At 49.3% G+C, this 24716-nt stretch overlaps 1 protein-coding gene across 2 annotated transcripts in view; it reads right to left on the bottom strand.

Moving 5' to 3' along the window:
- Positions 1-24716, bottom strand: part of Wdr25 (WD repeat domain 25) — a 123609-nt gene that overhangs the window by 43517 nt on the left and 55376 nt on the right. For both annotated transcript variants that reach the window (XM_010609117.2, XM_033766890.1), the window contains exon 2: positions 4786-4933. In XM_010609117.2, the coding sequence (XP_010607419.1) occupies positions 4786-4933 (148 nt within the window). The remainder of the gene's footprint in view (positions 1-4785; positions 4934-24716) is intronic.

Below are 24716 nucleotides of genomic sequence, written 5' to 3'. Positions count from 1 at the left end.
GTGGGTGGGAAAGGCCCTTCTACACTGTAGGTGAGAGTGTAAACCGGTATAACCACTATGGAGATTCGTGTGGGGATTTCTCAAAAACCTCAAACTAGAAACTCCATTTGAGCCAGCTAGTCCCTTTTGAGGTGTCTTCCCAAAAGAGTTAAAGACATCAGATTACAGTGAACCATGCACACCCGTGTTTATAGCAGCACAGTTCATAACAGCTCAATCTTAGGAGCAGGCTGTGTGTCCATCAACTGATGGATGGATGAAGAAAATGTATTTACACACAGTGGGGTACTACTCAGCCATAAAGAGGAATACATTGAATCATTCGTAGGAAAATGGATGCACTCTGAGACCATAATGTTAAGTGAAATAAATCAGGCACACGAGTTTAATATCACATGACTTCTCTTAGACAGGAAGTCCAAAGAACAAATAATTCATGAAAACAAAATAAAATAGGCAAACAGGGAGGTAGATGTTTTGCAAACAAGAAGGGAAACCAGACGTGGAAGGAGGGGAGAGGGAGTAGAGAGGAAGGGGAATAAAAAGATTTAGAATATGACCAGGTGTAGTAGCACACTCCTGCAATCATAGCACTCAGGGGGCGGAGACAGGAGGATCACTGTGAGCTAGAGGCCAGCCTGGGCTACATAGTGAGTTCAGGTCCAGCCTAAATTACATAATGAGACCCTGTCTCAAAAAAAAAAAAAGAAAGAAAAAAAAGAGAAAGATATAAAAAAAATACAAACATTATATATTGCAAACATAAATACTTCTTAAAAAGAGCTCTCAACTTGTAAGCCAGGTGTGTCCCAGTAGTTGACTTAGGTGGGTTTTCTGGAACCCAGAACCAAGCAAGCTTCTTTGACTGGGGTTGGGCTCCAGCCCCAGTCGGCAAAGGTGGCCCACCTCCAAAGGAGGTACAACCACAGCCCAGGCACACCCAGGGGTCACACAGCCACGTGGCTACAAGTAAGACAGCACTGTGGCCCAGAAGCCCCCTGGCCGAACTTTCTCCAAGAAGGATGCCAAGCTGGAGTTTGCTGAGAGGCAGGAAAACCATGAACACCCGCAAGGCAGTCAGCTCCTCCCTCCAGGGTTATGTGGAAAGAGAGGTATGCTTGGCTGAGGGAGGAGAGCTTGGCTGACCTCCTCACTGTTGCAGACCCCAGGAAGGAGATCTGGGAGGTTCCGGAGCCCTCTGGGCCCCCCTTCTGGGGCGGCGACCACAAAGGACTCAAGGAGCAAAGCCAGGAAAGGTGTAGGGCGCTCCACAAGGCCCTGGGCCGGTGCCAGCTCCTGAAGGACACCTGGCCAAGTGCGGCCTGCTGAGCCGGATGGGAGACAAGAGGCGTGGTGGTGGCTTGCACGGTGCTCACAGCAGGGGGACCAGCAGGCGCAGGCTGCTTCTGGGCCGGGCACCCTTCACGTGGCCCCTTCTGGTGCAGAGCCAGTGAGCAATCGGCAGTGGTCCTGGCCAACTTCAGCCAGTCAGGAAATCAGAGGCATCATCAGGTCCCTCTGCAGAGGCCCCTGGTTGTCCAGTTGGGCCACCGTGGGGAGGGGGTACACTGCAGCTCTGTCACCCCTGGTGGGGGCCTTGCAGGCCGGCAGGACCCGACCATGGCACCCACATCACCAAGGGTGCAGCACACAGCAGCAACAGGCCCTGGGGGCCCCAGCAGCAGAGCACAGCCAGGCAGCCAGAGCCCAGGATGCGGACCCAGGCCATGGCCTTCTCCCTTCCACAGAATCTCTGTGACTGCTGGGTACAGAATCCAGGAAACCCTGAGCCCAGGATGGGGATCTGAGCAGATGGGCTGATTCCGCACTTGGGATGGACTCCCAAGGCCAGTGACACTCAGGGCCCCGAGAGCGCCGGCCAGTGCTCACTGAGGCCACCTCAACTGCAGATGCTGGAGATGTCTGTTAGGAAGATTGCAGGCAGAAATGGGAGCACCAGAAATAATTAATCTGCGAGCAGGTTTTACTAAGTGTTGATTCATGGTTGCCCCATAAGCCAATGGGCTGTCTGAACTATAAATTAAGGAGATAAAACGTTGCCGGCCCTCCATCCTTCAGGCTGGGTATTGACATTTCGGGGGTCCACAGATTTCCAACTGTATTGACTGAGGACACAAGGATGAATAGCCCTGGCACCACATTCCCATTAAGGACAATGGGCACCGTGTGACAAATTCCCACAGCGCTGTGGCGAGAACACCTGTGCTGCCTGATCCAGGCAGGGAGCTCTAATTAGATTGAAATGAAAAAGCCAAATCACCAGGGGTGGGAAAAGGCAAGTGAAATGGGGATCAGACTTGGCATGGGGACAGCACAGGTGCAAGCTGGAAGAGAGCTACATGAGTCCCCAGCCTCGGCGTGGTAAGAGCGGGTTGGGCAACGTGGGGCCTTCACCCCAGGACCCCTGGCGGCCCCAGCTCTGTCTCTTCTGCCCACACCTGGCCAGCTAACAGAGGTACAAAGACCACTAAGGCTGCTCCACAGAGCTCCTGCAGGGCCAGGAGATGGACAGAAGCCCAGTGCCACCCTCAGCAAGACCGGCCATCCGGACCCAAGCCACCCATACCTGGGCATGCAGGACACCCAGCACGCCCTCCCAGAGCACCAGCACTGGCCCTGCACAGAGCAGGTGCCTGGTAAGTCACACGTAATGAATAAAATGGTACCCTCATAGTGCCCAAGGACCTGGGGCAGCAGCCATTCCTAGCAGGCCAGCAGAGGAGGACACATGGACCAGCCCGGCATGCTGGCCTCCACAGTGGGACAGGGCTGCAGGCACATGGGACACCTGCCCCAAGCACAAACCAAGCCACGCTCTCCAGGCCCACTCAGCAGTGGGCCCCACTGCCACCTGCTGCCCTGTTGTGGTAGTGCCAGACTGGCTAGGCAGGAGCACCCAGGCACGTCCAAGAATCTCAGTGTACCCCTCTCAACACACACAGGCATGCACACACAGTGGCTTGTGCATAACATCACAGAGAAAACAGACAATGGCAAAGAGCCATTGTGAACCTGCTAATGCCATCAGGTGGATCTGCTGTCACCCACATCCGAGAAGTGCCGCACTGGTGCAAGGGGCACAGTGGCACCGCATGTACTCACTGATCACAGGCCGGAGATGCCCACCCCATCCCACAGGGTCCCCACACATACCACTGGGTTTCCACTCTGTGCAGCGCTGGCCTCCTTCTGTCTGCTGAGAAGCCACCTGGCTCCCCTTGAGCAAACCTCCTCCACTTAATTCCTGGCTCTGCTCAAGTTCACTTCTTCCAGGGTCTTCCCTGACTGTCCAAGCTCAGTGCCCTGCATCTGGCCCCATCACTGCAGCCTGCGGTCATCTCCGTACCTTGGGGCCTAAAGGCGACCATGTGTATGGCTGCGAACAGATGCTTGTCACCAGCACAGTTGTCACCATCATTGAGTGCTGCCAAACTCCCTGAGCCCTGGAGACCTCACAGCATTGAGAAGGTCCACAAGACCACACAGCCAGGGAACGCACCGAGGTGAAGGAGGCCCCGTCCACTGGGCACTTTGGGGAGTCCCAGGACCTGCAACTACCCACACAGCTCTGGCCTTTGCCAGCCATGCAGCACGAGGAAGCCCTGAGTGGTTGCTTCACCTCTGGAAGCCTCAGTCTCCTCACTGTAAGATGGAAATAATCTCTGCCAGTAGAGAGGTGAGAATTTAACAAACTGTGGGCAAAGCCCAGACATACTCCGTGGCACCCCAGGGTCCTCATGACCATCAGCCTTATCAGCCTGCTCCTGAAGTACCTGGGGTGCAGAGAAGCTAGCTGCGAGGCACCTCAGTGGCCCAGGAGGAGAAGAGGACATAGGGGGTGGCCCCTACGCCCGCAGTTACCCCCCACACATGTCCAGTGTGTGCCTACTCAGAGCTGCGGCAGATCATTGCAGGGTCAGACCTGGGGGTCAGCACCACTGTCTCCCTAGATCCTGGGAGAGGCAGCCCCAGAGCTGCCATCATAGGACCAGCAGGCAGGAGGCACTGGGGGACACTGGTGTGGATACCAGCCCTGCCTGCTGCCCTTGGATGTGCCCGGCAGCAAAGTGACCCAGGAGAGCCCAGGAGCAGAAGGCCATGTGGGCACTGAGAGGAGGTAAGAGGGAGGCTGGGGGCATCATGCTCCCCAGTTCCCCTGTCCTATTTGGGCCCCACCGTCCCTGGGACAGGGCAGCTCTGGGCCTGGGCTGCAGACCCAGGAGCCAAACCTGGTGCACCGGACACTGGCGAGGTGAGAGCTCCTTCTGTGACTTCTCTCTCCTTCTCGGCTGCTTGCCCAGGGTCCTTAGGACTCACCCGGCACAAATCCACCTTACCCAGACGCCTTTTCCGCATGGCCATTAAGGCAGAACTCGTCTGAGGACTTTCCTGGTGAGCTGCAATCATCCTTACAGCTTTCGTGGATAATGAATTGACAAGAATTCTAAACAGACTCCAACCAAAAACATGGTGATAAAGTTAAATCTATTCCAGTACAAACTGCATGTCAGAAGTTGATTAAAAAGCCACTTCTTTATCCAGCCTCACATCCTGGTAATGAGACAACCTTGGGCTCTGTCCTCTGTGCCAGCTGGCAGCGGCCACCTCGATCCTCTGGGAGCCACAGTTCCAACAGCAAACATCCAGAAACCCCTCAGAGGTGGGCTTGTCCTAGGGCCCTCCCAGCGCCGAAGCACCACACGTGCCTTGTGGCCCGGGACCCTCCGGAGAACCTTCCTGGTGCGGGTGAGGACGGGAACCCACCTGTTTCAAGGTCTGTCAGGTGCAAGGCGAAGTCAAAGCCACCACTGAGGACGCGCCGGCCGCAGGGAGACCATCGGGCAGCCCGCACTGCCTCGCTGTGCAGGTTGTAGGTCTGCAGGCATCGCCCGGAGTCCACGGCGTCCCACACCTACAAGGAAAAGCGGACAGACAGACACACGCTTGTGAGGCCGGCAAGCACAGGCAGCACAGACCCACTGGCCCACGCCACCCTCCACATGGGGAAAGGGGCATGCCTTAGTTCACCAGCAAACCTTACTCCATGTTACAGCTTTCCTTACAGGCATGTGGAGACCCACTTTGCCTGGGGTTAAGAAAAGGCATTTCCTGTCTGGTCGCTAACCCAGCCACCTGTTGGCCATCGGAGCCCAGCTCCTCCAGCACACATGGTCCTGTCCCCATCTGGCCTGCAACCCTGTCATCTGTCCCACAGGGGACATGGCACATGCCCAGGCGATACTCGCGGGCTCTGTTTAACACTGGGATGGATCCAGAAAGAAGCCTGCCACACCTGCTCAACAGCTGGCAAACAGCAAGCGTCTGCCTTAGGCCACTGAGCTCCCATAGGAGAGAGCACGCTGCCCTTGTCCCCAGGGGGGCACACAGAATGACTTCTGAAAGTGACTTAACAAGACACGTTACAGAACCACACGTTCCGACTGGCAGGGCCACAGGTGTGTGCAGACTGGCTCAGTGGCCCCCAGCCCACAGCAGCCCCAGCCACCTCCACCCCCACGCAGCTGGCAGGAATGGCACAGTTGGCCAGGCCTGGCAGGCAGGGTAGTCACAGCACCCGGCCCCTTCTACGCTCTCACTGTGGGACAAGGGCTGACGCTGCCACCTGCCCATCCAAGCCAAGCCCAGTAGTGTTAGGATCTGGGCCCACCTCCTTCTGCACGAAGTGGAACCAATTAATTAATCAAAGCATCACGCAGGGTGGCAGTGAGGCCAGAGGAGGTGAGGGCTGCAAAGCACACAGCCAGGGCTCACAGAGGCCATGTCTGACCAGCAGCATTCCCTGAGCTCCCCGCCACGACTTCCGGAAAACCAAGACTCGTCTTCCTTAATAAGAGAAAGAAAGAAACCCAAACAAAGCCCACGTGCACACTTCAACAAACCCAGTCCTCAGGGAAACCTGCCAGCTAAAGATGAGAAAAAAAATCTGCCAAGCCCCGAAGTTCTCCAAACACAAAGGATCAGAGTCCTGTGAGCAGGTTTCCTGGGAATATGTAAATGTCTAAGCTTAAGAAAACAAGGGCGAAGCACAGCCTGCACAGAATGTAGAGTGAGCTCCGTTCCTTTCTTTCGTACCACAGGTCAACAGCAAGAGCTCACACTGGAAAATCAAGAAGTAGCAGTATTCACTTAGAAACACGGACAGAAATAATAAAAGAAATGGCCACAAGACTTCACAGTGGAGTGCAAATTCATGGAAGTGAAGCAGAGAGCAGTTTTTTCAAAACTATGTGTAAGCATGACATTAATAGAAAAAATAAAGGAAAATGAACTAGATCTATAGGGCTAACATGGTTAAACAGTAACAAAATACTGAGGACAAAAGGCAAGCTGCTTGTAAAGTATGATGCCATTTTACTTTTTTAAAAACACACAAAATAAGGACCGGAATTTAGCTCAGTGGTTCTGCCACCTGCCTCATAAGGGCAAGGTCCTGAGTCCTATCTCTGGGTACCAAACACACACAAACACACACACACACACACACACACACACACACAACACCACTTCATACCTACAGTAGAACCTCAGTTCACGCACTTAATTCTTTCCGTAATTCTGGTCACAAACCAAATTGGATGAGAATCGGATCAAATTTCTCTGTAAAGTCAATATTGAACATAACCATTCAATTTGATTCGGTTCTCATCCAATTCACTATGTGACCAGAGTCGTGGAAAGAACTAAATGCGTGAACCAAAGTACCACTGTATTAGCATAGGTACTATCGAAAGAACACAAAATAAAAGTATAGCCAAAGATGGTAACTGGGATGCTTGGGTCGTGCTGGTGGGAAGGCAAAATACTGCAGCCATTACAGAAAACACCATGGCGGTCCCTCAAAAAGTCAAAGACAGAACCGCCGTGTGAGCCAGCAGTTCCATTTCTAGATATATAACCCCAAAATGGAAAGCAGGATCTCAAGAGGTGCTGCGCACCCAGGCTCGCAGCAGCATTATTTACAACCAGCAAAAGGAGGGAGCCACATAAGTGGGGCATGGCCAGACGAGGAGAGGACCAGTATGGCGCACCCATCCCCAGCGCTCAGTCTGCAAAAGGAAGGCACTCCTGCGGCCGGCGGCAGCGTGGACAAAACCTGGAGCCGTCCCCCTATGAGACAGAGCAGTCACATGAGCCCTTGCGGGGGTCAAAGTCACACAGACAGGAAGCAGAACAGTTGCTGCCAGACAGCAGGAGAGGGGAGATGGGAATTGTGTGGATGGAAATGGTTCTGGAGGCAGATGATGGTGCTGGCAACACCCCCATACGAATGTACTTAACGCCACTGGGCTGCATGCTTAAAGGTGGGTAAGAGTAAATTTCACCTCGTATTTTACTACTGTTTTTGGTACTGGGGATTGAACCCAGGGCTTTCTCACTGAACTACACCCATGGCCCTTTTCTATTTTTCATTTTGAAATTAAGTCTAGCTAAGTTACCCATGCTGGCTAACTTGGAATTTACCTGCCTTGGCCTCCTAGAGTGCTGGGATTTCAGGCATGTACCACCCTGCAGCTTCACCACAATTTTTTAACATATGCATACAAACAAAGCCCTATCACATGTGTTCATGCATTTTTAGTAAGACTATAAAAACATGCACAGGATAGTTGTCATTTCTGGGACTGGAGGGAGAGGGTTGGGGCCGGAAGGAAGGAGCTGTGATCACTGAGCAATATTTCTTCTACAGAAAGAAGCTAAGACAGGAGGAGAGGGAGAGGGGCAAGGGAGAAAAGATGCTCAAAAGCTTCCATATGTGATGTCCTCTCACCATTTCAGTCACCCAGCAAGTACTGCCTGAGTGCCTGCTACAGTGGACCCTAGACTTACAAACTCAATTCATTCTCCAGGGCTGGCTGTAATTCAAGTCGGTCAACTGAAGGCTCAGGCTCCCCTACACAGCCTTCAAAGTCTCTGTCCTGTACACAGGCAGATCTCAGTGTCCATAGGGAGCCACTGGCCCGGGATTTCTCCGTAAACTCCACACAGGAAAGGATGCTGCAACATTCCTTCCAGAACTCTTTAAGGGTTCAATCTGTATCTGAGACCATCTGGAAGCACAAGCAGCCAGCATTCAGGTCATAACTCAAGACTTCAGTCGTAGGTTAAAACTAAAATTATGGTCATAACCCAAGTTGTTTGTATGTCAGGCCAGTCATAACTCAATGACTGATTGCATTAGCCAAGTACTGATCAACAGTAAACAAAGAAGACCAAAGTCCAAAACTTCAGAGTCTGAACGCAGGTGAGGGAGACAGGCACTAAATACACACCATCTAGAGGCCACAGGGCAGTGATAATGACAGGTCTTAAAAAGTAATAAAGAAAGGGCTTCACGAGGTCTGGGGAAGGTGCTAGAATGGTGGCCAGGTGGGTGAGAGGGACAGGCGGGGAAGGGTCACAAGGAGCACACGCCAGGCTCTCTGGAGGCAGAAGGCAGGGAAGGGCTGGCTCCAGCGTCACAGGGAGCAGAGTGGGGCCGACGGGAACCCAGGGAGCTGCTGGACAGCTTCTCTGAGAATGTGGGCCAGGATGGAGGATGGCTCCAACCCACCAGAGGCTGTGGAGAAGGAGCCACAGAGGGAGGAGAACCAGCAGGGATCCCTGGGTCTGTTGGGGGCAGGGGAGGGCAAGCAGGGCATTCCCGACAACTCTGAGTCTCGGCAAGGCAGCTGCAGGGTGGTCAGCCTCCTGGAGGAGCTAGCGGGACGGGGAGGAGGCCAGAGAGGGGTAGCGGGGCAGATGAGGATGTTCAGGAGAGAGAGGTCCAGGGAGGCTGAGCTTTGGAGGTCAGTGTCACAACAAGTGACTCAGTCACAAGAGGGCTGAGCTCTCTCCAAGGGGATGAGTGTGGACAGTGGTGCAGAGAGGGCTCCCAGGAGAGATAAGAAGCCAGAAGACAGGTCTGAGAAGAGCCAGGAGGGGGAGAGACGGGGGTCCTCGAAGGTGAGAGGAGGGGTATCTTGGGAAGGCTTGGTTCATGTGTTCCACGCTGCCAGAGGCTGAGTCAGACCCAGGGACAGAACCGGGATTGAATCGTCTGTGCCGCAGGCACACAGATGTCCGCAAAGTGGCTTTCTACGCTTTTGCTTGACAGATACACACAGTTTGTAATTTAAAATAAAATGTGAAATTAATAAGTGGAAGAGGAGAAGGGAAAGGAGGAAGGAGAGAGGAGGAAGGGAGAGAAGAATCTGCAAAGGAAGAGAAAGGAGGGGTGAGGAGGAAGAGGAGAAAGGGCAGGAAGGAGCAGAGGAGGGAAGAAGAGAAGAGAGGATCAGAAGCCGGAGGACCACGGTGGCAATGAAAGAACCACAGAGCTCAAGGCCAAGAGCAGCGAATTCCATGGCAGGGCCCTCCCAATGAGCCCGACACAGCCTGAGTGCCAGGGGGTACATCCACCTGGGAGCACACCCTAAGCCCCGGGAAGTGAAAAGCACACACAGCATCATGGAAATCGGGGTGGCTATTGTGCCCCTACTCCAAGCTACCCAGGGCAGAGGGGCGGTGAATCTCTGCCCGTTGCTCTAATTGAATTGAATGTTCACTGTCAGGTTTTAAAGATTAATTCCCAAACACTGCGGCAATCTGAAGTGTCTGCCCTCTTTCAATGAAGTAATGAGATTCCCAAACTGTCTTCATAGAATTAAGGAGTTAAGTCTTCTGTCCAATGGTATGCGATGACTGGATGCATTAACTACAGCCGTTCCGCGTGTCCACCCAGACGAGCAGAGGTCAGAAGAATGTGACATGCAAAACGTGGGCAACCGCTCACCTGGCCCCAAGCACCATGGTGCCACATGACAGCCGCTGAGAAACAGCCCCACCGCGGGCTGCTCGCGCTCCCCTGCGCCTGGGAACCCGGCTGCTGCTCCAGCCACAGGTCATGGTCTCCTTGCCCTCCTGCCTTTTGTTTTTGATTCTAAGAGAAGTACAATCTTCCTGTAAAATATTCGAACTGGAGGGAAGTGCAAAAACAAAATCCCACAGGAATCCGCCAGGGAATTGTTGTTTCTCTGATTACATTGGAAATAAGTGCTCTGCAGAAAAATATTTGTCAAAAACAGAAAAACACAAAGAAAAGCAGTAAAAGTGATCCCTAACTCCACCGCCTTGGAGATAATGGATGTCAAACTTCGGATCCTTGCCTCCTTCACCACCCCACACACCAGCCCCTGCCTCAGGGCCCCCTCCTCCTTCGGCCCTAGCTCCCAGCAGCCCCTCTGCTTCTTGGCAGCTCCTGTTACCCTGGAAAATGATTCTAGAGATCATTCCCAAGCTCCCATCGCTCAGCACAAGGCTGTGCCACCCACAGTGCCCTACCCTCGGCCCAAGGAATAGGACCGCCCATTCACTTCCAAAAGCTTGGGGAATCCTCCATGGTGCGTGTGCTCAAGGGCTGGAACTGCCTTGAACCTACAGCTTGATGTAGGGAGACACTTTAACAAGACCGCATCTTCCGACCCTAGGAACAGAATATAGGTCTCTTACTTAGATCTTCTTTACTTCCTCTACACAAGGGTTTGTAGTCTTTAAATGAAAATACCTGGCACATCTTTCGGCAAATGTATCCCTCACATTGATGATGTCATATTGGGTTTTTGAATTTCAGATTGCTCATTCTTAGTAGGCTGAAATGTGAGTAGGTTTTGTATATTGACTTTCAATTTTGCAAACTTACTGACCTCACATTTTAGTTCTAGATGTTTTTCAGTTACTGAGGCTTTCTGTCCACTGGCTTTAGGTCCACCTTCCCAATACAGATGCTTTGCTTTTCCGACTTTATCTCTGCGGCTGCCATCTCTGGCACAACGCTGAATGGCCCTGGAGGGTGGACGCCCGCCTTGCTCCTGACGTGTGCAGAAGGCAGGGGTCTCTCACACCAGAGCTAAGCTTCTCACAGATGCCCCTTAGATGCAAGTTGTTTGTTTTTTTTTTAACCAGGAATGAATGCTGGGTATTGTCAAAATCCATGTGTTACCAGGATCATGTGGTTTTCAAGTTAATGGTTAATGTAGTTTGGCCATTAATGTTGAATTACGCTCACCGGTCTTCAACTGTGAAGCAGAGCTTGCACCCCTCGGACAAATCCTACCTGATCTTGATATTACATGTGAATTCATTTGCTAAGTTGTTATTTTAAAATTCTATATCTATATTTCCAACAGATACCGATCTGTTGCTTTCTTCTCTTGTTTTTTCTTGGGTTGTTACCATGATAACAGTGGCAGTGTCCCCACCTCTTTCATATCCTAGGGTAGTCTGTGTAAAGTTACACACTTGTTTATGAGGGCTGCTGGAATAAAGCACCACAGCTGGGGTGGCCTGGATGACAGAAATGTGTGACCTTGCACTCTAGGAGCTGACCATCCGAATTCTCTGAGGCTATGGAGGAAGGACCTGTCCGTGCCTCTCTGTGACGTGGGAACTGCTGTCCCCCTGTCTCCACAGCATTCTCCTCCCATGAGATCCATCTCATCTCTAGATTGCTCCTTTCTGGTCCCAGTCACTCGAGACAGGGCCCCATGACCCATCCCACTGAACCCCCGTGCAACGGCTCTGCTCCGATTAAGGCCACGTTCTGAAGGACTGGGGGTTAGGACTTCAAAAACCAAATCTGGAGGTGATGAGGGGCAGGCTACAATTCACACACAACTCAGGTGTTGTTTCTTGGTTGTTTGGTAGAATTTATTAGTGAATCCATTTGGACCTGTAGTTTCCTCAATTAAATTTTAAACTATAAATTTAATTTCTTTAATAGACGTAAAGATACACACACAGCACTGGAGATCAAACCCAGGGCCTTTACACTAGCTACACCCCAAGCCCCTAACTTTTTTAGACAGGGTCTTGATAAGATGTCCAGGTGGGACTCAAACCTGAGATCTGCCTGCCTTTGTTTCCTTCCCAGGTACTGGGCTCATGGGAGTGCCTCAACTAAGCTTTTACTACGTAGGCTGTCATGGGATTTATTCGTGTCACCTAAATCAGAGTTCACTGGCATGAAGTTGATTGCAACTGACCTCAGTGTCCCCTCAATATCAGTGGGATATGTACTTCAATTTTACCATTCCCAATATTGGTAATTTGGGGCCGGGGATTTAGCTCAGCGGTTCGGTGGCCTGCCTCGCAAGCGCAAGGACCCAAGTTCGATCCCCGGTACCAAAAAAAAAAAACGAAACCAATATTGGTAATTTGTATCTTTTCTTTTTCACTCCACAGTCAGGCTAAAGGTTTTTAACTTTCACTGGTCTCAAAGAACCAGCTTTTTGATTCACTTATATTTATTGTTTTTCTGTTTGCTATTTCAATTATTTCTAGTCATTTCCTTTCTTTTGCTTAAGCTAATTTGCTCTCCTTTTTCTAGTGTTTCAAGGTAGAAAATGAGATCGCAGACTTGAAAATTTCCTCTCCATAATACAAGCATTTAAGTGCAATAAATATTCCCTGGGACTGTTCTAACTACACTCTTTTAATTTTTTTTTTTTTTCCTGGTACCAGGGATTTAACTGAGGACCTTGTGCTTTCAAGGCAGATGTGACACCATTGAGCTAAATCCCAGTCCCATTTTCCTTTGATTTTTTTTTTCAACCCTAAAGTAATTCTATATATTGTCTTCCATTCAGAAAACTTCTGCAATCCCTATCCATTTCATCTTTGGCCCATGCACTATTGGGATTGTACTATCTAGTTTCCAAATATTTGGGCATTTTCCAGACAACTTCGTTACTGATTCCCAATTCAACTGCACTGCAGTTTGAATGCCAGACTTGTGCCGTGGCCTTGAAAGTGGCCTCTCTTGGTGAACAAAGAGGCTCACTCTGCAGGTGTCACACAGACGGCCCCACATGTGTCACTCAGGCCGAGAGGGTGACGATGTCATTCAGTCCTCTCTTCTCAGCTGACTTTCTGTCTACTTGATCTACTGACCACTGAGAAAGTAGAGTCAGAGTCTCCAGCAATGCTTGCGGGCTCTAGTTCTTCATTCTACTCTGTTGGTCTTGCTTCATGTATGTATCCCGAGGCTGTTTTACTACTACACATGTACATAAATGCTTACACACCTAATGTTCACACGCCGGCTGCCATCCAACCACAAGCGGGGTCCTCTGATGCATGGACCCCTTTGCTGTGCTAATTCCTTTATCCCTGCTCTGAAATCTGCTCTGTCTGATCCTATAGTCACCTTAGGTTGCTTTTATTACTGTTGCTACAATACTGGTTCTCTTTTTACATCCTGTTACATTTAATCTTTTTGTGTCTTTATATTTAAGTGTGTTGCTTCTAGGCATTGTGTAATTGTGTATCTTTTATTCAACCTAAACAATCTTTGTCTTTTAAAGGGTGTATTGAGGCTTTGCCACCCATTGTTACTAGGGTTGGAGTGTTACCATCTGTCTTCGATCTAGCCCATCTCTTTGTTCTTTCTTCCCCTTTGTTTTTTGGGGTAGGGGCTTCTTCTGGATTTTTTGTTTTTTCAATTTACTTCGCACTGTCAGACCTATAACCATAAATCTTTTTTGTTTGTCTTATTACAAGTTGCTTCAAGGTTTACAGCATACATCTTTATCTTATCACAGTCTCCTCTCAAGTAATATTGCCACTTCCCTTATAATGCAAGAACCATAAAACAATATACAGCATTTCCCCCATTATAGCCTTTGTGCTTTTATCATATTTTTATATCTCCACATGTTATAAGCTGCACAATAAATTTTTGTTTTTACTTTAAACAGTCAATCATCATTGAAAGTGATTTTTAAATGAGAACAAGAAGTACTTTCCATTTACCCACACATTCCCACCCGGAGCTCTTCACTCCTCTGTGTAGATGCAGATTTCTATCTGCTATCATTTTCCTCCTGCTTCAAGGACACCTTTTATTAACATTTCTTATAATGTAAATTTGCTGCTGATGAATCACTTCAGCTTTTAAACGTCTGAAAAAGTGTTCTGCCTTTCCTTTTTAAAGGGTGTGTTACTAGGTATTAAGTGTTAGGTTGGCAGTGGTTCGGTTTCGGTTTTTCCTTTAATACTCTACAGGTAATTTTGCCGTCTGCTGCCATCTCCTAACAGGAACAGTTTGGGGCTGCTCCTCCTTGCTTCACCCCTCCTTATACAATGTGCCTTTTCCCCTCCTCTGATTCATTTTTTTTTTTTTTTTTTTTGTACTGGAGATTGAACTCAGGACCTTGCACGACTAAGGCAGGCACAGTGCCACTGAGCTAAATCCCCGGCCCCACCACTGGTTACTTTTCAGTTTCCCCTATCACTGATAATAACAGACTTCATCATGATGCACTTTGGTGAACTTTTTTATCGTGTTCTTTGTGCCAGGAATTCACTGAGGTTCCTGAATCTGAGGGTTTCCAACTTTTGTCAAATAGAAAACTTCCCGAGCTTCGTGAACCTTTTTTTCCTTCTTGGAGGGCTTCTCTCCAGGTACACAGAGAGGATGCACAGCTGTCCCAGATGTGTGGAGCTCCCTGGCACTCTGATTAAGCCTCCTCTTTCTGTTCATCTTGGACAGCTTCTAGTTTTCAAGTTCACGGATGTGTTGTGCTGTTGTTTCCAGTCTGCCATTCATCTCAGGCCGTGCTTTTTTCAATGAAGACTTTCTTCAGCCCCAGAGGTTGGATCTTTTTATATCAGTGTCTTCCCTTAACATGCCATGCTTTTCTCTACCTTTCTGCATCTATGGAGTATATTTATAACAGCTGGTTTAATGTTCCTGACTAGTTATTATATCTCTGTGACATTTCTGGGTCTGTACCTACTGCCTGATTCTTCTTCTCCTCAGGTTCATATTTTTTCTACTTCTTTGAATGCCTTGTAATCTTTATCTGGATGCCAGACACAATGCATTTTACTGGATGTTTTATATTTTCGTATTCCTGCAGCTACTCTTCTGGGACAGAGTTAAATTGCTTGGAAACAGGATGCTACTTGCCAGGGTGGTTCCTAGCTTAATGACGAGACCAAAGTAGCAGTTAGTTTAGGATTAATTTTGCCCCACTACAAAGGCAATCCCTTTGCAAGTTATGGGGTACAGAAACATGAACTCTTCCTGGTGCATCAGCTTTAGGGATTTTTCTCACTGCTCATTCGGGGTGGCTCTTTTCCTACCTGGAGGAGTTCTGAACCCCCTCTCGTTCTCTCTTTTCCCTCCTGTCTTCCTCCTCCTCTTCTTCCTTTCCCTACTCCCTCCCTCCCATATTCCTGGACTCCCAACTGCATCTCCTCCTCTACCTATGGGATCTGGACTTCTCCTGAGCTCATGGCAGGAGCAATTGCAAGACTCACTTCTTTTTGTTTCCTGTGGCCCGGAGACCTTTATCGGCACTGCTTGGTGTCGCATCTGAAAACCACTCCTCCTGTCTAGTTTTTTGGCTGCTTAAGATTGAAGCACAAATCTGGACCACATTCATCCATCTTAACCAAAGGCGTAAGTCCTGTAAAGTTATTTAGAAGCAACCAGTTTCATTACTAAAGATTTAGAGCTTTTCTTTTTCTTGAATCTTATTTATCACAAGTTTAATTCTGTTATGATAAGAAACTAGACTGTTACCACTAACCTTTTAAACACACTGAGATTTACTTTATGGCCTGTCTTAGTGAAGCACTACCTGAAACTGAAAAGTATATGTACTTTTCCTACATGTGTGCTATAAACACCAGTTAAGGCGGTAGAGTACCAGTCTGACCCTCTATTGACCCATCTAGTTGTTCATTCTATCAACTGCATAGAAAAAGGTGTTAAAATCTTCAACTTTGGGGGCCATGGATTTAGCTCAGTGGTGATGCCGCCGGGCCCGAGTTCGATCCCGACCACCAAACAAAACAAAACAAAATATCTAAAAAATTCTTCAACTTTGATTATGGACTTATTCTGCCTTTAATTCTGTGAAAAAACTTTGCAGGCATTTAGACACTTTGTTATCAGATAGATACAGATAGAGATATGGTTCATTTCCAAATAAACTGATCTATCATTATGAAACATCTGTTTACCTGTTAATACCCTTCCTCCCAAAGTGTATTTTACTGCTTAGTATTACAACGCTTCTTATAATTACTATTCTGACACTTCTACCTCTTTATTTAATTTGCTTTTAGCCTACTTTTTCTAAGTTGCACTACTTTTCAACAGCTCATAGTTTAATCTTGCTTTTGAATCCATTCTGACAATCTCTTTTCATTGCAATATTCAGTCTACTTACTTTAAATGTAGTTGTTGGTATGATCAGATTTATAGTTACCTGCTATTTTTTTCCTGATGTGTCTCTTTATTCCTCTTCCTCCTTCGCTGCTTTCTTTTGAAATAACTGGATATTTATTAACTACATCTCCTGACATTATTCTTTTTGTGGATGTACTAGACACTACAGTATACATTCTAAGATTTTAGTCTTATTATAGTTAATACTATGCCAATTTGCATTAAAAATTTTGCAATTATAAATGTCCTTTCATCAACCCCACCCATTACTTGTAGGTGACACATATGTTACACTTACATATGTGCTAAAACACAATGAACCTATATTTTTGCTTTAGCTCACAGTCTTTTGTTTTGCTTTTTTGGTACCCGGGATTGAACTTGGAACATTGTGCTTATGAGGCAGGGGGCAAAGCCACTGAGCTAAATCCTCAGCCCTGTTTTTTGGCTTTAAACACTGTACATGTTTTTTGACCTGCTCCTTTTCCAATCTGGGCCGGTTCACCCCTCCTTAGGCAACCTGGTGGTCCCCCGCTCCTGGGAGGTCACCATATTGACGCCAAACTTAGTGCGGACACCCGATCGGCATAGCGCATTGCAGCCCAGAACTCCTGGACTCAAGCGATCCTCCCACCTCAGCCTCCGGGTAGCTGGGATTACAGGCGCGTGCCACCACGCCCGGGCTGTACATGTTTTTTAATTTAAGATGAAAAACAGCTTTACATTTTCCTGTGCATTTACCACCTCCAGTGCTCTTCATTCCCCATGAAGATCTGAGTTGCTCTGTGGCAAACTTTTCCCTTAATCTGCAGTTTTCATTTCTCCAAAATATCTTTACTTCACCTTCATTCTTGGGTACAGAATCACAGGCTGATGTGGTTTTGATTTTCTGTCACTATTTTAAAGATACTGCTGCACCATCTCTGGACTCCATTATTCTGGGTGAAATGTCAGTGATTTTTCACATCATTATTCTCCTTCATCTGAAATTCATTTTTCTCTGATTAAATTCAAGATTTTTTTTTTAATCTTTGATTTCCAGAAGTTTGACTACAATATGCCTAGGTGTGGTTTTCCTTGTATTCGTCCTGTTCAAACTTAAAACAGCATTTTTTTCCTTTTGAACCTGTAGGTGTATATACAGTAATGCCTCAGTTCACGAATGCTTTTGTCTGTGAACCATTTGGTTCTCAAACAGAAGCATTTGGCAAAATTCTGTCTTCATTTGTGAATGCTGCATCATGTGACAAAACACAAGTCCGGGCATCTTCCACACAGGAATACAGAGAGGGCCATCTTTTCCAGAATTGTGGAGGAAATTAAGTTCATGACCAAGGTACACTGCATTACCAAATTTGGGGAATTTTCTGGTGTTATTTATTCAAAATATTTTTCTCTCCCTTTCTCTCCTCTGAGCTCCAATTACTTATAGAACAGATCTCCAGGACCCTGAGCATCTGTTCCCTTTCTGTTTTTGGGTTGACTGGTTTCAATTGACCCATCCCCAGGCTTACTGACTCCCTGTCCTGTCATCTCCATCTTGTTAAGTAGTCTAAGTGGTTAATTCTGAATTTCATATACGCACTGTTTTTCAATTCTAGAATCTCTGTTTTCCTTCTAGTTCTTATTTCTCAGTGGAGATTTCCCGTTCATTGTGTTGACATCTTCCTCGAGCCCTAGAGCACCGCTGTGATGGCTGTTTTCAGATACTTGTCTGCAATTTCACCATCTGGATAATCACAGGGACAGGGCTGCCTTTCCCTTGAACACACGTCGCCCTTTCCTGTTTCTTGCTTTATCTAGTAATTTGGGCTAGAACACTGCACATATAAAGTGCACCCTGTGCATGCTACCTCTGGATTCTGCTATGTTCCTTTAAAGAATATTGATTTAAACAAACCCGGCAGCTAACCAGCTAATCTACTGAGATTGCAAGCTCTGTCCCCCACTGTGGAGTCCTCCCCACACAGGAGTGTCCAGAACTCTATTTGGGGAGAAGTTATTCACAGAATCTGGGGCTCTACTGCTCTCTTTCCATTCTAAAAATTTCCCTCCTTGCTCTTCCAGATGCTGTAGTTTCCTCAAACTCTGCCCTACAGGTCAACCTAGTAACCCTGCCATTTTTCTACCCAACTTTCACCACCCTGCTCCACAAGGATTGAGCTACCCTGGGGCAGAAAATACATGAAAGTGGGAACTTTGCCCAGTACCATCTCCTTCTAAGAGAGTAAACTTCTGTCTCGCTTCTGTCTCCTTTTCGTTGCTCCCCAATACCCTCCAGTGTTGTCGTTGTTGTTGTACAGGGTGTGCAGCCATTGCCTGCAGGAGGGTTAGTGTGACAGGCTGACTGCTTCCCTCTGGGAAGCTACACCCCATTTCCAACATTCAGCATCTGTTTTGCAGTCAGTGAGAGTAGCGCTTCACCCCAGCTCCTCACCTCCTCCCTCACACCTGCCAGACACACAATCCACCCCTCACTACTTCAGTAAACATCTCCCCCACACCACACCTTCCAGTAGGGATGTTTAGGAACGAGGAGATGGATTTGTACCGCCATGTCACAGATAACAAGAAGGACCAGCAGGAGCTGCAAACCTATCTCATTTGCTGCAGGCCTGAACTCAGAGCCAGGAATGAATCGAGGAGATGATCCCTCCCATGCTGCTCCCCTTTCCCCACCAGCTTCACAAAACCCTGCAGAGAACCCTGGGCAGATGGCAGGTTTCTAACACAAATGGCATAGGAGTTTTAACCAATTTTATTTCATTGCTGAGGAGGGAAGGTCCCCCGGCTGATATCAAGGATGGGGGCTCACACTTGCAGAAATAGCAAGAGCAAAAGCAAGGTCTTCATTTCACATTATCCTCCTAAGCGTTTCCTAAAATGTTTTTCAGGCCAAAAGATGCAAGGTCTCTCTCTAAGCAAAGGTTGAGAAGAAACTCGAATGGAATCTGTAAGTACATGAACATTCATTATACAGAGAATTCCAAGAAATTATTCTCTCTATTCAATAAGGTCAGAACAAAGAGAAGGAGTTTTAAATGTCAACAGAAGATGTAAAAGGGCAAAGAAGAGGTTTCTTAGAGTACATAGGATTAGGAGCAAGACATCACAGAGAAGTAAGAGTGGGTGGAGAGCTGGAGGGGGATGGGTCAGGTAAGCGATCCCCCAGAGTGGGGGGCTGGGAGCTCAGAGCCCAGGTCCCCATGGGGGAGGAGCCTGATCAGGGTGGGGACCGTATTGTGCAAACTCTGCTCGCTTGCTTCCTGCCTCTAAGCAGCAGTGATCACACAACAAGCTTCACAGTGTCCCATCTTGAATGAAGAACATTACAAGAATTAACTCAGTCCTCGCAGGACTCTGTGAAGTCAGGAACATCAGCTCCCCGGAGCAGAGGAGGGAAGGGAGCACAGAGGTCATACAGCTCGGGTCACCCTGCAAGGGCTACAACAGGAATGCAGGCCAGGCAGACCCTGGTTCCAGAGCTGGCAGAAGCAGCCACCAATGCTCTTCTCCCACCACCTGCGTTGCCCTAGGTCCCAGGCTCCCATGAGGGACAGGACCTAGAGGCGGGTGATGATGGCTGTCCACCATCAGGAATGTTTGTGGAATCACTAACTGGATGCTTAGGAGTGGTCAGTGGTGAAGAGTCCCTGCATTTTTTCACAATAAAAAATGTTTGAAAAAAAAAAAAAAACCCTTTTCCACTTTCACCCCACAACCTACTGCCAAATAGCAAGCAGAGTGGTCCCCTGAGCCCCAGTCAGGTTGCATCCCACACAGCTGAAAACCCCCTGGCAGTTTCCCGTCACACCCAAATGAATCTCATGCCGGCCACACCAGCAGCACCAGCTACCCCCACACACGCATCCACCACCTGCCACCCTCGGGGCCATGCATCTGCTGTCCTCCCCTGAAAACTCAGAGACATACCCTGCCTGCCCCCAGGGCCCTCCCCACATCATCTGCCTTCATATTAGCCAGCATCACACTTCCTCGAGCAGGTATCACTTCCTAACATACTTCTCTGTTAACCTGCCCATGTGCTTATTGTCTGTTTCTTGCACTAAAAGGTAATCTCCATAAGGTAAGGACACCATCTACCCAGTGTTGGGTTTATTCACATCCCAGGGTCTTGAACAGTGTCTGACACACAAGAAGCTCAACAAATGTCCGAGGGAATAAGTGAAGGCATAGACAGCATGAATGGATGATGGATGGGTGGATGGGTAGATGGGTGATGGATGATGGATGGGTGGATGGATGGGTGGATAGGACGGATGGATGGGTGGATGGGTGGATGGAAATATGTAGAGATGGAGGGAAGGATAGAAGGGAAGATGGAGGAAGGGAAGGGAGATATAGAGGAATACATGATGAATGGGTGGACGGGTAGATGGGTGGTTAGACAAATGGGTGAAGTACTTTTAGGGACCACTCCAGGTTGAATGTCACATGTGGTTTTGGGCCACAGGCCTGTGCTCTGTGATGTGCTTGCCAAGAATACAGATAATAAAAGGGGTTCTGGATGCCTGTATGCCTTTATCCTAAGAAGTACTCTCATCTTCAATAACTGTGGGCGGGGGGGTGACCTGGTCAGGAGGAGCAGTAAAAATATTACACCTTTGTTTCTGTGTTCAACAGAACTTCTTCAAATTGCAAATATCATGCAGTCCTCACACAGACTCGTGAGGTGGCCTGCAAAGCTATTCGTTTTTATTTTTCATTTTAGTTGTTTATTTAAATTGACTCATGATTGTACAAATTGATGGGTTACAATGTTGTTTTGATACCTGTAAACACAGTATAATGATTCAATCCCTATTGTTTCAAGCATTTATCACTTCTTTGTAGGAGAAACATTTGAAATCTTCTAGTTATTTGAAATAATTTAACTAGAGGCACCCTACTGTGCAAAGTTAGAGAAGGAAATACAGCGAAGACCAGCAGAGTCCTCTCTGCATTACAGATGTGGTAACAGACTTAAGAGGATGGCGGACTCACCTTCACTTAAACAGATGTTTACTTGGGGTACGTTTACTTGGGGCCCACCTGTGCTGAGGGCTCCCCTCAGGGCTGGAATGGTGGGGAACCCAGGGTTCAGGGGAGTCTCCGGGGAGCGCCAGGTGCAAAGGCCTCACAGCAGATGTGTGCTGTGGGAAAACCCCACAGGGATTGGGGCAACCTGGAGGGTGAACCGGATCCACCTTGATTCTGGCTGGGGGTAGGCAGGGCCCTCCTGAGGGACTGTGTGGACAGAGACTGTGGAGGGGACAGCCAGACAGGCTGGGGGACGGCCAGAGCCCTAGGTGAAGTGGCAGGGGAACAGGAGTGGGCGAAACGCAGGCCACGCAGGCTGGCAGACACTGGCACAAATGTGGAATTTCATCCTGCCACATAAAATGGGAGGCTACTGGAGGGCTTTTTAGCCAAGCACAAAGCGATAATCGTTTTCACTTGTAGAGAGCACTCGGGGTGCAGTAGAAGAGGCCAGGGAAACAGGTAGACTAAGAAGGGTGAGCAGTGGGGATCGGGCAGCGGTGCTCATGTGGCTGCAGCCAGCCATGGAGCCCTGGGCACCCCCGGCACCCTTGGGAGATGAGCCAGGGGCTGGCGTAGCCAGGAGAGCCACAGGGCGAGAGGCACCACAGCATGCGAGGAACAGTGGGTTGGAGGGACGTTTCTGCCCACGCAGGAGCAGAGGCAGGGACAGCAACAGCCACAGGACACGGGCTCATTCTAAGGACAAAGTCAGGGACCCGCCTCCACCCGCAATGGCAGATGTCCACATAGGCGGGCACAGGACTTGGCTTCACAGCCAGCTGTCTCGGTGTCCTCCCTGCATAGGGACCAGCACTGCCCAGAGGAGGCTCTCGGAGCACAGTCTGCTGGGGCGGGGCCCAGGATGGAGCCGAACACCTCTACCACACTCTGCACCCAGGCTGGGGCCACAGCTAGCAGTGTCTCCAGCCTAATTCCTCCTGGAGGCCAGGCTGGGTCCCAGTGTCTCACACAGCCACATCCTAGGGAATAACCTCTGGCTTCGGCTTCCGCAGAGAACCAGCTGAGACCTCCTCCGCCGCACGACAGCCAGCCAGGGCAGGCCCCAGGTGGAGGAGACCACACTCAGAAAGTCAGGTTGCTCAGGCCCCACTGCCATGGCAACCGCCACAGGCCAGGCCTGGCTGTCTTTGCTCCCCAAGGAAGCCTCCAGGGCAGCACCGCGGGCAGCTCCAACAGGCATCTCTCTTCGCTGGCCCAGCTCGGCTTGGGAAGGAAGCAGTCCCAGTCACCAAGACTTCTTCGAAATGAGCACCACCCCTCAGCCCAAAGTTCCCCCAGAAGCCCAGGATGGAGGCGACCTGTTCACACAGCCTCCTCTAGCTGCGGGCTTCACCAAGTGCATCCCGGCTCTGTGGGGGCTGCAAACGGAGCCCAGGCCAGGCAGCCTTCCTGAGAGGGAGCCGACCCTGTCCAGCCTCTCCTCTGGGCTCCGTCTTCCTTGCACACCACTTTTCCGCTGTGTTCACCTCCAGCCCAGCCCTCCACAGCCCCTCCTGTCTTTCTGAAGTACACCCCCACCCGTACCACCCGCTTGGCCCAACTCCCCCTTCCAGTCTCAGATGCAATGCTCCCTCCTGCAGGATGCCCTCCTGACTCCCCCAGGGTGGCTTGAGGCCTGATGGACATCCATCCCCACAGCGTTCCCCACGTGCCCACTGGGAGGGCCCGTGCTCCATCGGATGAGGACCTGGTGACCACCTGCCCTCCCCCGGCCCAAGTCCTGTGCGGTCAACACCGGGTACTCAGTGGGGCCACGTGCTGGGTGGGTGCAGTTTCTCAGTCTCAGCCGCTACTCTCACCCCTTCTACTATTTGTCCTGTTTTCCAAATGCAAAGGAACATGTGCATTTTTATAATAATCCCACTGTCACCGTGAGGGCTTTAGACTTCCACACGCCTGCCTGCAAAGTGTTCACACAGACAATGGAGCCCTTGTGCCCCCTCTGAGACAGGAATAACTGGGCAGGCTTCACAGATAGAGACAGAGGCTCCGAGCAGGAGGAAGCTGTCCAAGGCTGCACAGCAACCCAGGAGCAGTCCAGGACTTGGGGTCAGAATCCATGTACTTCTCACCTGGGGCCAGCTGTCACCACCTAGGCAAATAGGAAGGTAACGAAAGGGGACTAAAGGTAACACTGGGTCTGATCTTCATGCTCAATCACAGGTTAAGTGCTGTGATCCGGCTGGCAGTTTCCACACAGCAATTTTCTGTGCATACAGTGCTTTTCCACAGATTCTACTGAATATAAAATTTGGCATTCTATTTTCTTCACTTAACATTTCCTAATGTTCTTAAAAACTTCATCTTTCAAAAGCATAGTCACGCATCAATTCCAGAAGGGGAGAGCACAGATATGGCAGGAGACTTGAACTTGGCCATTTTCCCTGCTGCCAACAGCGACATGCACACAGCAAGGGGATTTAACAGCCTGATTCGGCACGGTAGGAAGGAGGAAATTGCCTGAGTCTGGGAATACATTACCTCAATCTTGCAAATGGTTTCTGAAAATCATTAGGCCACAGAAATGCCATCCTGCAGGCCCAGCTTTTGCTGCTTCCCCCACCCCGCTCCATGCCACCCACAGCACTACGTCAGGTGGCACCAAACTCAGAACTCTCAACACTGGGATGGGAGCCAGCTGAGCCCATCGGACCTGACTGAGCACCCCAAAACCTCTCCTGACAGACCAGCAGAAAGTCCTCTCCGCCTCCTGACCTGCTCGGCTCCAAAATAGCTGTAGACAGTTAGCAAGGAATAAGCCTGTCCCCCAGAGGCCAGCACACACATGCCACCATGCCACCTCCTCTGGCTCCCAGGGCTGCTGCCCACGTGCCAGAAATGATCTCTCTAGGCTCCAGGTTGCTGCCCCAAACTAAAATCAAAGTAATTTATGGGTCTCTAGTTCACCCCTAAAACTAATCAAATTCACCAACATTCCCCAGCGCCCAGGCTCACTTGAGGTTCCCTTGGGTTAAATGTGAACTGTTCCCTAACAAACTGCACTTTGAACATATCAGGTAGTGTTAGGAATGCAGCCCCAAATTTCTAATAGAGTTGAATTAGTCCATATAATTACACTATCTCAATGGGCACAAAGTTGTTTTTCTTACAAAAGTTTAACGAGCGATTCCGAAGGATTAAGGAGAATTACATAATGGGTTAATAACTCTCTTGCACCAAAGCCAATGAGTTCTGCGGTGGCACAGCCTGCAGCTGACAGAGGCGGCTGGGCTGTGGGTGGCATATTCTCACACAAGAGCCACAGCTGCGGCCCGAGGCCAGGCACACTCAGCTCCTTCTGCCCCAGCCCCAGCGAAGGCCCAGCCATGGGTACCTCCTCTGCTCACAGCTTACATAGGCAACCTGCAGCTTCGTCTTTTTTTTTTTTTTTTAA

Source organism: Fukomys damarensis, unplaced genomic scaffold (assembly GCF_012274545.1).
Source record: "Fukomys damarensis isolate Sample0158 unplaced genomic scaffold, DMR_v1.0_HiC HiC_scaffold_21, whole genome shotgun sequence".
Classification (NCBI taxonomy): Eukaryota; Metazoa; Chordata; class Mammalia; order Rodentia; family Bathyergidae; genus Fukomys; species Fukomys damarensis.
This window is presented reverse-complemented; position numbering and strand designations above follow the sequence as displayed.